The following is a 17,465-nucleotide window of genomic DNA, read 5'->3' as shown; positions in this document are numbered from 1 at the left end:
GGCCCCAGCTGGAGGCAGAGCTAACTGGCACACATACCTGTGTTGTCAAAAACAGTATCAATAAAAGTACAGTTCTTGAAGTAGGTGTTGACTGAAGTCACATCCTCAAAGGTACAGGACTTAAACACTGAGTCTTTGAAAGTTACAGATTTGAACTTGACCCCTAGGAATCTGTTCAACACACAAATACAAACAAATTCATATCAATGACCTGTAGCCATTAGAGTTCAAAGCTAAGTCAAACAGGTTTAGAGATGTGATGCCTCATGATAGACTTTCTTAATTATAAGAACAAAGGGTTCTGGATTTTCTAAGCTCTTTGCTTTTCTGTTTTTCCCCTTGAGCATCCTAGTCTTTGTCTCTTTCATTGCTCACTGTCATTTCCTGGTAGGAGAAACAATGACACTCAAGCTCACTTAGTTTTTTTGCAATGTTGGTAAAAGGTTTTGTGTGGTATGCAATAGAAGGTAGAGAGTCTGAAGATTACCTATTACTTATTTACTTTAAAATCCTATATTCCTGTTTCTTCAGATATGCCTTTATTTGAAAATTTCCTATTTAGGGTTAATGTTTCTAATTTGATGATATGTTCCTACCTGAATTTTTATTTTTATTTTTTGGGGCAGGGCTTTACACCTGCTAGACAAGTGCTCTACCACTGAGTTTCACTTCCAGCCCCCTGAACTTTCAGTGAAAATCTGTTTCCTGAGCTGACAATCCCAGGCCTCTTCATTCTAGTGTGGGGACTTCCAATTATCTTGAAGAGATGGCAGAAAATCCTGTTTCATTTACCTGAAAAATGACTGCCTCCAGGTCAGGAAGTAAAAAGGTTATACTCATTTCTAGGAGTATTTTCTTCCTCAAGGTCAACAGATATTCCTTGAGTCAAATAGAATTAGGAGAGTTCTGTTTACATTTGGTAGAATGATGAAACCTGCTGAGAAGTCTTTTGGGCATTGTAAGGGGGAATTCTAGGTGGTAAAGATAATAACAGTCTTAATAACCATAACATCTTAGGAGAATCTGTGATTCAGATTAATAAGGGCTCCCAGCTGACACATATAAATATCATCAATGTATCTTAGTTCTGTATTAAGACTGAATATACCCTTAGCTAGTCACTGAGAGGAAAATGCTTGATCATCTGGGAAGGAGCTACTATACCAAGACTATACCTATTAAGGACAGAAAGGTGAGCTTACTTGAAAGCAATCACTAACTATTGAGTACTTTCAAAATTATTCTCATTGTAATGCCTGATTACATTTGTCAGTTCAAAATACACTGTGGCCTCACAGACCAACCAGCCTAAAAAAATAATCTAGTTTCAACGTGTACTGCAGGGATGCAAAGGGAAAAAAAAATCTATATGCACTAAAAGTTATCAGTTTTTTTGAAAGTAGATTGAATTTGGAAAAGGGAAGCAATTTTAGGTTTTTTTTTTTTTTTTTTTGAGTACTGGGCATCAAACTCAGGGGCACTCGACCACTGAGCCACATCCCCTATCTTGTGTTTTATTTAGAGACAGGGTCTCACTGAGTTGCTTAATGCTTTGCTTTTGAGGCTGGCTTTAAACCCAGGATCCTCCTGCCTCAGCCTCCAGAGCTGACAGAGGTGACATGGGCCACCATACCCAGCTCCTTTTATTTATTATTTAAATTTATTATTTAAATCTATAGTTTTTAAATCTATAATTATTTAAATATTATTTAAATCTATAGTTTTTAGGTGTTAATGAACTTTTTTTTATATTTATTTTTTAGGTGTAGATGGACACAACACAATGCCTTTATTTTTATGTGGTGCTGAGGATCGAATCTGAACCTGGGTCCACCCGTGTAGGTGAGCGCCCTACCATGAGCCACAATCCCAGTCCGATGGACCTTTATTTTATTCATTTATTTATATGCAGTGCTGAGAATCGAACCCAGTGCCTCACACATGCGGCAAGTGCTCTACCACTGAGCCACAACTCCAGCTCCCAGCTCCTTTTTACTTTATTTTGAGACAGTGTCTCACTTAACTGCCCAGGCTGGCCTCCAAATTAAAATCCTCTTGCCTCAGTCTCCTGAATAGTAGGATTAGAAGCATGTGCTACTTTGCCTTGCCCATCTTAGAACTTTAGTTAAGTAGTTTAGTTAGTAACAAATACCACTAAGATTATGACTGAGACAGTCACAAACAGATTTTAGAAATTTCTAATAGTGACAATATATTTTTAAAGTAAAATTTTCACCCTAGAATTACAGAACATTTGATGCTAAGGTTTCTGCAAAAAGTAAATGCAGATTCAAGCCAGTATTTCAGGTGGGAGAGTGAAGCTGATCAATATGGCTTTAATGATTAGGCCCTTCAAAGATTGCAAATTAGATTAAGACCTCCTAGTTGGTATCTCTCCTGTCCATTACAAAGCATCCCACAGAATTTATCTTACTGAACTGATTTTTTCCCTTAGGTAACTTTGGTTATTTTTGATTTTTACTTTTATTTTTAAATTTGGGACAATTTCTTAAGAATAATGTAAGCGATCAGGAACTTGTACCAGCAATTACTTTCTCAAACAACACATAGAGGAACATAAGTATGTCACCTATTCCTTTCTCTCTCTGAAATAATGAACCAGAACCAACTTCCTGTTCACTTCTGTCTCCTGACATCCGGAGATGTTCCAGATCCCATTCTCAATAGCATCCCTTGGTGCTTTCAAAATACTTACATTGGAGGAATCATTTCTGTTCTCTAATTGAAACAAGTAAACTCATACAATTTAACTTCAATGTTTGATTCCACTTACTGGAGAAGGAAAGAATTATGAAAAGTGATTCCCTTTCTCAGGAATGAAAGACTCATCACATTACATTTCAGATTTCTTCCCTGAGTTAAAGAACCTATTACCCATTGCATTTTCTCTTCCTTATTTTCACTACTCTTTAAGGTCTTTCTGAATTTTCTTTTCATAGTGGTCAATCCCATATTTAAGGAGTGTGAGGCAACTTAGTTTCAGAAGTAGTTTAAATGAAGCAACTGATAAACATGTATTTTCCATTTGGAAGTGAATTTCCATTCAGCCTGAAAATTACTAAATGTACAAACTAAAAACAAAACAAAACAAAAACCCCTACAGATTTCGGTGCAGCGAATACTAGCAAGAAATGAATTTTTGTGAATAGCCAGGGATTTCAAAGTTTCTAGACCTGCCATTGTCGTATTCCATTCCAGTGTGAATCTGATTTTCCATTGTAAAGTTAATACTGAAATTTGCATATTTATCTTTTTGCACATTTCTAGTCAGCAATGCATATTCATCAGACTGCAGATGTTTAATGACATCAGGGAACCAAACCGATAATCCATAGTACCTGCAAAGATAAAGAAACATGAGTTTGTAAAGGTGCTGTCATGCCTGAGGCAGTAAGTTCCTCCCCAACATTTTCAGAGCAGTGATGGTTCCCAGTGAAGCAATGTGAGAAATAAATTTCTATTACTTATTAATTACCCAGTCTGTGATGTTTACTCATAGCAGCACAAATGGACTAAGACATATGGCAACCTGGCCCCGATGTCATTCTTACCATTCCATGCTGCACTGAGAAACCCCATCTCCTAGTCTGGTGGTGCAAACTCTCCTGTGACTGAACACACATGAGAGTCTTTTCAGGATGACCTCTTTTGCTCATGGAGACTCTATTAGTTCCTATATTATTGTGACACTGCTAGTCTTGGGTACAGTCCCATTTCCTAAGGTGGCTCAAGACTATGGAAAGGGACATTAAGACCACTATCTGAAAAATCAGGTTATTTTTGCCACTTAGCCTCTAACATAGTATTCTAACAGCTACATCATGCTTTTGTGCTGTTCAGACCAGTGGCCACTAACAACATGCAGCTACTAGGCAGCTGAAATGTGGCTAGTTCAAAGTAGATGTGCTATAAATACAAACTATCACAGGATTTTGAAGACATGAAAAAAGAATACAAAATCAGTAATTAATTCTTTTTATATTTATTATATGTCAAAAATGATACTACTTTGGACATAACGAGATGAATAAAATACAGTATTAAAATTAATTTCACCTGTTTCTTTTTATTTTTTTTTTTTGTATGTGTTTTTGTGTTTACCAGAAAATTTAAAAGGACATATGTGGTTTGTATTATATTTCTATTAAACAGAGCTGCTCTAATGTAGTAGTTCTCAAATGGGATCCCTGGGCCAGTGCCCATGAACTTGGCCCCAACCAGGCCTGATGACTGAAAGACTCTGGATATGGAGTGTTATAGTTCTAATGAGCACTCAAACATGGGAACCACTATTCTAGTTTGTCCCCAATGATGCTTAGCAGTACAGGAAATAAGTGGTTATGACCACAGCCTTTGCAGTCGGAATAGGTTTGAGTTCCAGCTTATCACTTGCCAACTTTGTGAACTTGTGCCAGTTAGCTAAACCCTCATTAACCCACCTATAATATGGTAATGGATAGTAGTACCCACCTTCCTTCCTGTGTGGTTGCTCAGATTAAATGGAATGCAAACTACCTAACATACCAAGGGGGTTCAAAACATAGTATGAGCCATTTTTATCATCATTATTGCCTTAGGATTTCTGAAACATCTGTGCCATGTATCTATTATGAGACCATGTATCTATTATGTATCTATTATTGTGACACTGCTAATCTTGGGTACAGTCCCATTTTCTAAGGCGGTTCAAGACTGGGGAAAGGGACATTAAGATCACTATCTGATATATCTATTATGATGAGGTTGTGAGGCCAGTCACTGAATAAGAAATGACTCAGGGACACTTACTTCATTCCTACTGTTCTCTAGTTCATAAACATAGAGCAAAAAACTTAAAAATGGCAACAATGAGGGAAGCTTGCTTCTCTGGAACATTCATCCGCAATGTGGAGCTGTTTCAGCTACTTTTTCATGTATTCAGCAAACATTTTCTGAATGTCCACTAAATGTTAACATTGTTGAATAATAGCAGTAAAGAAATGTGGTCATTACTGAGTAAGTTACCAAAATAAACACCAGATAATCTTCAGGTAGCCATTCACCTTGAGAGAAGTACTTTCCTTTGGCTTATCTTTATCTTCTCTGTACCTATGCTAGTGTTTAGTATACAGTAAGAACCTAATATATGCTAATTTTCAGTTATCCTTCCTTCCAACATTAATGTATTTTCTAGAAATTGTGTGAGAATTACTTTCCATATCCTAAAAAACAAAAAAACAAAAACAAAACAAACAAAAAAACCCAAAGCCCTTAGCTTAAAAATGAGGAACTGGATGACACAGCTAATCATGTCACCCAGCAGAATGGGCTTCTATGACCCTGGTCTTCCTTCCATCCTCCTTTCCTTGTATATACCTTCAGCACTTGAGAAAGAACTACCATCTTGGACCACTTGCCTGTTCTAATTTGTGGCTGTTACGGGAGAATTTGCAGAGTAAATATTGGGTTCCACCGGGCATCAAAATCCTATTGGGCTGATAGTACAGGGTATCATCTAGTTGCTTTTTTCTTAACTGCAAACTAGGCAACAATCGAGTTACACATGCACATTTTAAAGTGGAGATGTCAACTATTAGCAAATAAAATCCCACAAATTCTCCCTCTATCTCTTTTTTTTTCTTAGAACAAACATATGGCATTTTTTTATTCATTTGGCAACAATGATTTATTGAGCTTATATCATGTTCCAGAGATGTATGTCAGTGAACAAGGTAGTTTAAAAATCCTGTCGTTGTGGAGTTTTCAGAGGGGTAAGGCAGAGTCTTATTTCTCACACAGAATTTTGTGTAATAGAAGGTAGAATGTGCTACAAGGAATAATAAAGCCAAAAAGATAATAGAGAATGTGGAGATGCTATGACTTAGAAAGAAAGAAAGAAAGAAAGAAAGAAAGAAAGAAAGAAAGAAAGAAAGAAAGAAAAAAAAGGGAAAGAAAAAAAAGGTATTAGGGACAACATCACCAAAAAGGAAAGATTTGGAGTGGGTGAAGAAACAAGGTGAGCAGCTGTCTGGTGGAACCATTCCAGGCAGAGGTGGTGCAACGGCCTGAGATGGAGACAGTTTGCATATTCAAGGAAGAGCAGAGAGGCTGAGTGGCTGGGGCTGAGTGGAAGCATAGAGGATACTGGACAGTCACAGGGATGAGTCATGCAGGGCCTTATCAGATTTCCAAATGCTATTGGTTTTGTCAGCCCAGGTTTATGAGACAAGACAAATAAAATAATTGGTTTAAAAACCCCATAACTGTCAGCAAATCTAAGCTGAAAATAAAAACATATTTTTTTTCCTTAATAGGTTAATAACATGGAACTGAAAGCAGTGGCTGGGAATTACGATACAGCATTTAATGATTTCACTCACCAAGAATTTAAATATCACTTACCCAAAGGACAGGGTGAACCAAACGATTGTAAGCTTTATTGTATTTTCCCTGACGGGATAGTTGAAACATCTCATAAAAGTCATCCAAATCTGTGAAGTATTAGAGAAACAGTTTTCTTATGCATTTAGTCAACCCCACTCTCCTGCCCCTTCCACTCAATTATAAGAAAGCTGAGTTTTTGTTGGGCTGAATTCATTTCAACCTAAGACCCAGAGGGAAACATATACTGGAATTTTCACTTCTCAGCTTCCTGAAGGCCAATGGACTGCAATACAGCCTGTCTATGGCCTCACACTTTCCTACCCAAGGACAGGGCATAGTGGCTAGCTGCGGATCCCAAAGTGGTCAGATTGCTTGGTCCTCATCCAAGTTCAGATGTCCTAGACAAAAAGGAAGAATCCCACTGATGGATAGTAGGGTCAGCCCCTCTTCTCACTATCCCCAATTGTAAGAGGTTGACATGCAGTTCAGTGCAAAACTGGGTACTTACTCCATACAGTTCTGTGCGGATCCGAACAAAACACCTCCTGTACCATGTTCCGGTATCACTCTCAATTTCAATCAACTCATCTATTTGTTTAGGGGTTTTGATTTTGTTTACCTGTAGAAAGCAACAGAGCACAAAATGCTGAGTTCTCTAAAGTTGCTGAGTTTAGGCTGATGTGCTCGCTCTCGCTCGCTCTATCTATCTATCTATCTATCTATATATATATAAATACTCTATATGCGTGTGTGTGTGTGTGTGTGTGTGTGTGTGTATTGTTTTAGTTGTAGTTGGATACAATACCTTTATTTCATTTCATTTTTTTATGTGGTGCTGAGGATCAAACCTAGCGTCCTGCAAGTGCTAGGTGAGCACCCTACCACTGAGCCACAACCCCAGCCCTCACAATATATTTTTAAAGAAGTGAAACCTGGGCTGGGGATGTGGCTCAAGCGGTAGCGCACTCGCCTGGCATGTGTGCGGCCCGGGTTCGATCCTCAGTCCACATACAAAGATGTTGTGTCCGCAGAAAACTAAAAAATAAATATTAAAAAATTCTCTCTCTCTCACTTTCTTAAAAAAAAAAAAAAGAAGTGAAACCTGACTCCTATAAAAAGTAAGTGATATTTAGTAATTACTCCATACAAATAGGAGACCACTGGTGTAAGTATACAGGTCCAAACACCACCTGAGAGAACTGAACAAGAAGTGAGTGGCAGGGGATGTTGTAGAGAAATGGAGGAAAAGAAAGTAGTAACAGAAAGATATGAAAACAAAATACCCTTCTCTGAATCATTACTATGAAGAAGACATTAGCAGATAAAACACTCAGATTAACTTATGCATTAAGAATTATTTTGAATTAAACTATATGAAAACTATAATGCGCTAATAAACAAAATGTCTTATTTTGTAAAAAAAAAGAATTATTTTTCTTGGGAGCTAGGGCTATAGCTCAGTGGCAAAGTGCTTGTCTAGCTCGTGTGAGGCGTTGGGTTCCATCCTCAGCACTAGAGATAAATAAATAAAAATAAAGGTTCATCCACAACTAATGTATATAAAAGAATTATTTTTAAAAATATTTTTTTAGTTGTAGATGAACACAATATCTTTATTTTTATTTATTATTATGTGGTGCTGAGGATCAAACCAAGTGCCTCACATGTGCAAGGCAAGAGCTCTACCACTGAGCTACAGCCCCAGCCCCATAAGAATTACTTTTATTGACCTTCTTTTATTGACCTTTATACCCCTTAAAGCTTTCCCATCAAACTTGTATTTATAGAGTGTCACTAAGGCTCTTTCCTCCTTCTCCTGCAGCCTAACCAAGAAGTGGCTAGCCAGCAAATCCCACAGGTGGCCTCAATGCAAGTGACTGAGCATCAACACTAATTCTTCAGTTTCTCAAGGGAAATCAATGGCAGAAGTTCAACAAGAAAAGCTGCATCTGCGACTCCAGATAGTCACTTTTTGCTAAGAAAAGAGCTACAAAACAGGTGAGCAGTGTTTTCAGCACAGAGAATGAATCCTGAAAAGAGGAAAAAAGGAAGAACAGCTCCTTTGCGAACCTGGCCCACCTTCCCCTGTTAATCCACACATAGGATTTTTGAACTATCTGAGAGGACATGGAAATGTGTACCCTTTACCCTTTACCTTTTATTCTTGTTTGAGCAGGTTTTTCTGGGAAGCCTGTCAACATTCCAGATAGCAATTCTACTGTATTGCCATCCTCAATATCCAGGTTCTGAGGCTGGATTTTAACAGAGAGGATGTGGGAACCCTAGCATCTTTCAAATTGTACCAGGCAGGCAGTAGTTTCTTTTTGGCTATATGAACAAAGATGTCTATTTCTGGGTTAAATATGGAATTTCAGATACAATCAGTTCAAAATAATCCATGTAGGGATTATTCTGTGATACTCTAGTTTTTTTTTTTTAATCACAAGTTTGTTTGTTTTTTTTTCAATACTGGGGATTGAACCCAGGGGTGCTTTACCCCTGAGCTACATCTCCATCCCTTTTTGTTTTGAGACAGGGTCTTGTTAAATTGCTCAGGCTGGCCTTGAATTTTCCATCCTCTGTTTTAGTCTCCTAAGTAGCTGGGATTATAGGCTTACACCACTGAGTCTGGCAAAGAATGTTCTCATAATTCAATGTTTTACTTTTGAGAGGCTTCCACTTCTCCACTCATCCACATTTGATCATTCATCCATTCATTGGCACCTACTGGAGCTGTAAACATGAAACATCATAACCTCCAGGCAATTACCACATGAGAGTGAAAGTGCTTATGTGGAGGTCTGCATAGAATGAGGAAAAATACTGTTCAGAACATTCAATTTGATGAAAATCAGAAAGAGAAAATCAGAAAGCTTTATGGACCCCAGAATTTGAATTGAGGTGGACACAGAAGTATAATATTTGCTAAGTGTATAAACTGTTTGGAGGAATAACATGTACAAACATTGGAGATGTGAGGGAAAACAGTACAGTGGCTAACAACAAAGAGTTTGGCATTTTTGGCAAATAGTGCAAGGTCAGAGGGCATTGAGTGATGAAGATTGAGCCAAATTGGTGGCAGTAGAATTGGAAAGTAAGGAAAATTATGACTGGCAATTTAGGAGGTGAAATAAGAGGAAATGGTGATTTCTTGGATATAACGGTGATAAGTTCAGGTTTAGAGACATAGTGTTTGAAGGGCCACTGGATACAGAAGGATGTTCACAAAGTCCTTCAACATGCATGTCTGGAGCTTAGGAGATTTGTGCATTAGGAGACAGAGACACACGAAATAGCTGAGAACAATTAAGGAGAGTGTGTAGGGGGTTAACAGAGAAGTTAGCTGAAAATGAAGTCTCGGAAAATACTTAAGGTAAGGACAGATCAAGAAGAGTTTAAAGAGGAGACTTTGGGTAAAATGCATGCAACTTTGTTGTATTGTATATAGAACTAAAAAAAAGATAAATTTGTTATGGTAGAATCATGTAATGATTTTAGAAGTCATGTATAAAAGACTTGGAGATTATCCATTCTTTTGGTGCATTTCCATGTTATTCTTCTTCAACATTTATGTAATAACAAGGATGACCATGAGTAGGTTTGGTGACTCAAGCCTTCTTGAAGAAAAGGTAGGCAAGCAGGGCAATGAGAACTTACAGAGACACTTTCTCAGAAGGTATTTGATAAGGATTTATCCTTGTCTGAATGAGAAGGGTTAAATAGCATGAAGTATCTAGATGACATCTCAAGTTTCCTCCAACCTTATGATTATCTAATTTTAAAAAATTGTTAATAATGTTAATGCTTTACTGTACATTAACTCAAAAGAAGGGCCTATTAAAAGGCCACCTGGCCTTGAATGGGGGATATCCATTACTGATTTTCATTTCTCCATCACATTGCATAGAAAATTTTGCTAATGAAGCATCTGTGAGGTTGGTGGTATAGCTCAGTGGTAGTGTTTGCCTAGCATACAGAGGTCCTTGGTTAGATTCTCACTATTGGAAATTAACATCTGATAATTTGGATAGAGGCCAGATTAAAGCACATCTTTACATTATAAAAAATCCATTTCATAAGTAGAAATGAACTGAATAAATAAGATACTTAATCAGGGTCCATTTTACATGTTTTAACAACTGTAATTGATACTATTAAAACCACTGAAGTTCTTATGTAGGTTCCTTTTACTTTTTAGTGAACATCCTTTTAAACTTTTTTACAACAAAACATTTTTAGTCTACTTTTATGACTGTATATATCAAAAGATTTAAAACGATCATTCCTTCCAAAAATTTTCATGCATTAATTTTTATTAATTTGACTGGCTTTCCATATAGTTTATTCTCTATAGGGAATAAAAATTAGAAGATGGAAGAACATTCCTGGCAGAGAGCACAGCTTGTGGCATATTAGGTTGAATGGCAAACCTTAGGAACTGAAAGATGAGTGTATATATAGAGAGGACCTGAAAAGTAGGAGGGCCTTGTCCTTGTTGTTAACATTGAGGATTTTTGTCTTTATCCTGAGAACAATGTGAAGTCAGTAGAATGTGAAATTGGGATACACATTATATATGTTTGTGCTCATGTGTGTACATGTATCATAAAATGAGACCTATTTTAGAAATAAATTTCTTGATTCTTTCATCTTTTATGTTCTTATCAAGCCACAATAAGGTGTAGCTACATATTTGGATTATCTTTCTCTGGCTTCCCACAAGACTACCTTTCTTTATCAAATTCTGATTAGTTATTGACCTAAGAAATTGCCACATGTAAAATATTTGCCTTTATGTAAAGTTTTTGTTGTAGATAACATCTCTTACATTGCTCAGTATTCCTTATAATAAGATTATATAAACTTTTCACAAATTAGAACTAAAGTTGACTTTTTTTTGAAAAACAAATGCATTGCTATTTATTTTATATCAAAAACTATGTAATCTACCAGAGGAGAGGGGAAAGAAAATGGAGGTATCAAGGAAGGAAATTGAATGAATTATGTTCCTTGCATATATAAATATTTAATAACAACTTCCATTATTATGTACAATTATAATATTCTAATGAAAAAAAAACAGAAAAATACTCTTATGCAATCTATTAAATCTGTCTTTTACCTCGGTTGTCAGGAAACCCAGAGATTAGTTTCATGTTTACTTAACACTGCTTTGATCCTCTAGTATAATTGTTTTCTCATTTTTTACTAGATTAAAAAAAACTCTTAGTAAATAACTTTAAAATTTTACTAAGTATCTTAATGTTTCTTAGGACCTCAGCATTATGAAGGATAATTCCTGACATCTTGGAGAAAACACTACGGAGTTGCTATGAATGGTTATCTTTGGAGGGGTTGTATGTCATTGGGCAACGTCCTGGAAGGTTAGTGACCAGAATTATTACTAGTGAGGGTATTTAATGCCACTGTGTTTCATATAATCTGATCTTTTTTTTTCTTTTTGTGGTAATGGAGTGTCTCGTAACTTAAAATCATTCTGCATTAGGATGTTCTGTGCTTCTTGGCTGAGCAGCAGGTGGAAATACATTTCAGGGGCAAGAGCAGTGGCCTGGCAGAGCCGGAGAAATGGCCCAACAGGCATTGATCTCCTCTGACAGCAAATCAAGCGGTATCTGTTGGTGATCCCTACAACCAGGGCCTCCTGTCCTCTGGTACTGAGCCTGGGAGTCAGAATAAGTCTGAGATCAAAATGTGATCTTTCTACCTTAACCCATCTCTCAGGGTGGTGGTATTATTTAAACAAACACAGAGCCGTGGAGTTATAGTTAGTCATAGATAGGGTTGGCAACCTACAGACCAAACCAGCCCTCTGCCTATCTGAGTAAATAAAGTTTTATTAGAACACAACCACACTCATTTATTTACACATCATCTGTAACTGCTGTTATATTACTGTGGTGGAGTTGCATAGTTGTGATAGACACTAAATGGTTTGCAAAGTTTAAAATGTTTACCATCTGGGGCTGGGGTTATGGCTCAGTGGTAGAGCACTTGCCTAGCATGTGTGAGGCACTGGGTTCGATTCTCAACACCACATATAAATAAATTAATTAAATAAAGGCCCATCAACAACTAAAAAAAAAAATTAAAAAATTTAAATGTTTACAATCTGAATTGTTATAGCTATTAGCTTCACAAATAATTAAAATTTAAACCATTCAAAAATAAAAAAAAATGCTAAGCAAGTACTTGGCAGAGTTTGTTTATAATGCATGTAAAGTTCTTTATATGTGATGTTATTTATTGACTTGAATTTTTTTTAAGTCTATGAAAAATTTTTAAGTCTCTGTTAAGTCTATGAAAAAGAACAGTTGTTATTGTTTCACTCTGATAAATAAAAAGATGGGGCGCGCGCGCGCACACACACACACACACACACACACACACACACCAAATATTTACAATCTGGTCCTTGACAGAAAATTTGTCCCGAACTCTGGTGTGGAAGATTCTCTGAGCAGACTCACCGTGAAGACCTTCTCGGGTTGACCCCGTGCTCTCATGTTGGTGTCATGAATTAACTTCAGAATCATCCAAGCTTCATCGTGTTTTCCAACCTAAGAAATGTACAGGCAGTGAGCATCTAGGAGCAAAACACATATACCCCCCGATTTTCCAATAGCCATCTTGTATTCTCAGACCACCTAGAGTGTAATTGTGCAAAGGCATGCAGATAAGTCCCACCAGCAGAAAGAGATTATCTGGATGTCATTGAATACACTAGCAGTTCAAACTACGTGCCTGAAACTAGGAATAGTACATGTGGATGGCAAAAATTTCATTTACAAAATAATAAGGCATGTTCTCTTCATTGAGTGAAAGGTGTTTAAGGAGGAACATAAATATTTCTGGCCATGAGGCAGCTTTTCCACATATTGGTTGTTTAAAGCCTGTCTTCATGAAATCTAACCCTCCGTGGTTCCATGTAGGAAGGAAAATTGTATCTGCCAAAGAGGCCAACATACTTCCTAGGGTCAAGGAACTCCTCCTAGTGTATGTGGGCTACTTGAGTATATGTAATAAACATTACCTCCAACAAGAACCGGGGGCTTTCGGGCATGAAGGTGAGGGCTACCACAGAACAGACGCAGGGCAGCGCGCAGACGATGACGAATACACGCCAGCTGTGAAACTGGTAGGCTGAGCCCATGCTGAAGCTCCACCCTGGAAGAGCAGATGGGAAGAATGAGCAAGGCTTCCCCTAGGAGCCTGTCAGGAAAGTCCCCCTGGCATCTCCACCTTGGATTTTTCAGTCGAGTTTTACTGTCCTCAGAGGAACAAGCTGATCCGCCATGATGACCAACTCAGTTTTAAGTGTACCAATTGGCCAGTGTTGAAATAAAGATGCTTGACCCCAAAGGGCTTCAGGTCTAAGTAGGGGGTGCATGTGGGCTTATATATAATCAAATCCCAAAGGCCAACATTAATTAGGGAAAAATGCTTCATCCAATAGGTCACTGTGCTGGGTATCTTGTGTTTGTTCTTTCAGATCACTCTCCACTATTTTCCACCCCGCTGTCTGCCATAAAATGGCTCTCTGTAGACAGTATCCATGGCTCCCAGTTAGGTTGGAGTAAAGGAAGCAGCCAAGGGAACATTGGGTCTGCTGAGCGTGGTACCCAGCTCCAAACAGAAATTGAAGATTTCTAAATGTAACAAAAATAGAATTTTTATCTTAATATAGTAAAAAACAACCACAGTGCGATGCAAACAGAAATGCCTTTAAGAACAAAAAGCCAATCTTTGAATGAATATTAAAATGGTTGAAAGGAAAATGCAAACATAATTCTAAATGCAAAGTAATGAGGCGTATCGAATCTAATTGAAAACACAGAGGAGATTTATAGAGGAAGAGATGAATTATGTGGAGTGAAATTCTAATTTATAGCAAGGCTTGGTGTTTCTAAGACTTTCTGTGAACATAAGTCAGGTAGTCTACATCCCAGTCCCAGGAGAGTTGTATAATTATTCACTGTTCACACAAGAGCCAAGTGAGATTCTGAAGGTGACATAACTTCCTAAAGGTCACAGAGCTGAAGTCACATATCAGAATCTTCCCTGTCAGGATTTGAAACAGAATTATATATCAACACATGGCCTCATGTGTGTACCCACTCACTCACTGAATTTGTTGACAAGTGATGTAAGCATCAGTGACATACTATATTAATCTTAGATTAATAAATTTTCCTGGGAATTTAATATATGGATATTATGGGGGTTGATAAATTAATTTTTAAATAAATGTTATGGAAATACGATTGCTCTCAATGCTTTATGTGGCATAAAGTAAAAAGTTTTACCTATCCAATGCAGAAGAAATTCTATGATGGAACAGGGGAAATATAACTGCTTATTTCACATTTGATTTCAGAGCTTCATATAAATACCTTTTTAAAAAAAAAAAAAGACATTTTAGGTTCTATTATTTTAAACATTGGAAGAAAAATGAAAGCTTTTAGTGATCTGTTAAATTTCAGGCTAGAGTACAAGGAAGAGGAACAAAGACAAATGGGGGAAGGCTCTGGTACCATCGATCAAATATATTAGTTCAGAAAGCGAAGTTTGTAAAGGAGCAATTTACTACAGTGAGGAGAGTTGGATGCTTCTTGTAGATGGAATAATGCTTCCTCCCCGCAAAGACATTCTCATCCTAATCTCCAGAGTCTGTGAACATGTTACCCTACATGAAAAGGGACACAGCAAGAATTATTAAGTCAAGCATCTGGAGAGAAAGATTGTCCTGCAGTATGCTCTCAGAGACCTACCTCCTCCAGCCCACCTTACCTGCAACTCAGTTAATCCATTCAAGTGGATTAACATGCTGATTGGATTAAGGGTCTCATGACCCGATCATTTCACGCTCTAAATTTTCTGTGCTGTCTTACACAATACTTTTTGGGGACACTTCACACCTAAACCAGACATAGCTCCCTCACTGCCTTGATGGGTGAAATTAAGTTGGAGAATTGTAGCTATTCTCTATGAAACTCCAGGCTCCCTGCTTTTGCCTAGACTTCTCCAGATGCCACCCACCCCACCCCCACCCCCCCCCCACCCCCCCCCCCGCCCCAAGCCATCAGGCTCCTTCTCAACAGCTGGTTTTAGGAAGGTTGCCTTGGAACATGAAATCAGTGGATGAAGAGACTTACTACAAAGTGATTCCAGTTGGGAAGGTTTCAGTCTACCAAGGATATTGGATAACAATGTAAAATCAAAAGAGAGGGATGGGGTTGTAGCTCAGTGGTAAAGTGCTTGCCTAGCATGTGTAAGGAACTGGGTTCAATTCTCAACACTGCATATAAATAAATAAAATAAAGGTCCATTGACAACTAAAATAAATAAATAAATTTAAAAATAAAAAAAAAATAAGGGGCTGGGGTTGTGGCTTAGCGGTCGAGTGCTCGCCTAGCTTGTGCAAGGCCCTGGGTTCCATCCTCAGCATCACATACAAATAAATAAATAAAATAAAGATATTGTGTTCAACTACAACTAAATAATAAATAGTTGAAAAATAAATAAATAAAACCAGAAGAGAACTAACTGATCCAGAGGCCAGCTCTGCTCAGTTTAGAACAGCTGAAGATTAGCCTGTTCATTGCTGCTCAGGTCTGCCTCTATGTCATTAGCCATGAAGTCTGTCTTCTTATTCCTTGCATGGTGTACATGTATCCATGTGTGTATATACCCATACATGCACAATCACATGCATTTTGGTGACCTCTTTCTGTGTAAAGAATGTGTTGTCCACCCATTTCTCTTTTCATTTATTTGCAATATGCTTTTCTCCCACGCTCCAAAACTATTTTTAATCCTTTTGTCCATCCCTTTCCAAAAATCTAGTAGTCAATCTCATTCCTTATACTTGACCTCACTTCCTGATCCTTTGAGAAAAGAAACACAGAAAGAACTACATACATCTCATCTTCTCACTCCTCACTAGCCTGATTCGCCTTCTCCTGTCCCATCTCTATAGCAGATGACCTGTCCATGTGCCAATCTAAAGTCCGCTGGTTCATGTGGACTCTGAAGCCCATCTTTCTCTTCCTCACAGGGACAGAACTCCTGTAGTTACCTACCTCTCCTCTCCAGCCCTTACCAGCACGTTTTCTTACTTTACTTCAGAAGCTGTTCCTTCCACACATCCACGCCCAGCATCTACTAACACCCCTTCCTTGGCCCCCACAGGCTTCTGCGGCTGCATTGCTTTCTCTTTCCTCGTCACAGCAAACACTTCTCAAAAGAATGATCGGTAGCAACTGTCTCCACTTTCTCACTCCAAACAGACTTCTGTCCTGAATTCCACACAAATGGGGCTGGTCAAGGTCACCAATTTTGCCAAATTTAGCAGTCACTTCTCTGTCTTTATGTTACTCAAAACTTCCAAATCATTTCATACAGCTATCTATTCCCTTGTTTTTGAAAAGTTTGTTTTCCTTAACTTCCTCATCAGTACTAGTCAGTTTCCCACCTGACTGGCCCTCCTTAGCTGGTCGCCCCAAGTCTGCAAACCCCCAATATTGTCATTGACTCTCTCCTCTGTCTACAGGTGGGTTCATTTATCTCCAGGCTTCATGCACCCTCTCCATGTCTTTGCCTGTAAAATGTATCCTGTTCTCTTCCTGGAATGCCAGAACCACCTCTCTACCTGCCTATTTACCTCTTTACAGAGATAGATACTTACCAGGCATTTCAGATATACCATATGCAAAATGGAACTTTAGATTTTCTACCAAACTACCAAGGAAAAACTCTCATTTCTCTCTCAACTTTCCTAATCCAGCTCTGCCAGTCAGAAATTATTCATGCTAAAAACATTCAATATTTCATCCTTGATTCCCCATTTTCCCTTACTACCTGCTATGTTCAACCCATTGGCAAGTTCTGTCTCTAAAATTTATCTCAAAACCATCCATTTCTTCTTATCTCTGTGGTACTACACAGGTTCCAGTTCACATGGACCGCTTCCTGACCTTCAGTGACAGCCTCTTAACTGGTTTCCCTGCCTCTCTTGGTCTGCCATAGTCCACTTTCCCTATAGTAGTCAGAGTTGTATTTTT

The 17,465-nt window shown here is 38.0% G+C and overlaps 1 protein-coding gene across 2 annotated transcripts in view; it reads right to left on the bottom strand.

Moving 5' to 3' along the window:
- Positions 1 to 17,465, bottom strand: part of Sv2c (synaptic vesicle glycoprotein 2C) — a 159,457-nt gene that overhangs the window by 17,423 nt on the left and 124,569 nt on the right. For both annotated transcript variants that reach the window (XM_076856088.1, XM_076856089.1), the window contains exons 4-9: positions 13,436 to 13,569; positions 12,873 to 12,962; positions 6,893 to 7,003; positions 6,403 to 6,491; positions 3,195 to 3,359; positions 38 to 171 (exon numbers count right to left, since the gene is read on the bottom strand). In XM_076856088.1, the coding sequence (XP_076712203.1) occupies positions 38 to 171; positions 3,195 to 3,359; positions 6,403 to 6,491; positions 6,893 to 7,003; positions 12,873 to 12,962; positions 13,436 to 13,569 (723 nt within the window). The remainder of the gene's footprint in view (positions 1 to 37; positions 172 to 3,194; positions 3,360 to 6,402; positions 6,492 to 6,892; positions 7,004 to 12,872; positions 12,963 to 13,435; positions 13,570 to 17,465) is intronic.

This window comes from Callospermophilus lateralis, chromosome 5 (genome assembly GCF_048772815.1).
Source record: "Callospermophilus lateralis isolate mCalLat2 chromosome 5, mCalLat2.hap1, whole genome shotgun sequence".
Taxonomy (NCBI): domain Eukaryota; kingdom Metazoa; phylum Chordata; class Mammalia; order Rodentia; family Sciuridae; genus Callospermophilus; species Callospermophilus lateralis.
Note: the sequence above shows the minus strand (reverse complement) of the source record. Positions and strands in the feature narration are given on the sequence as shown.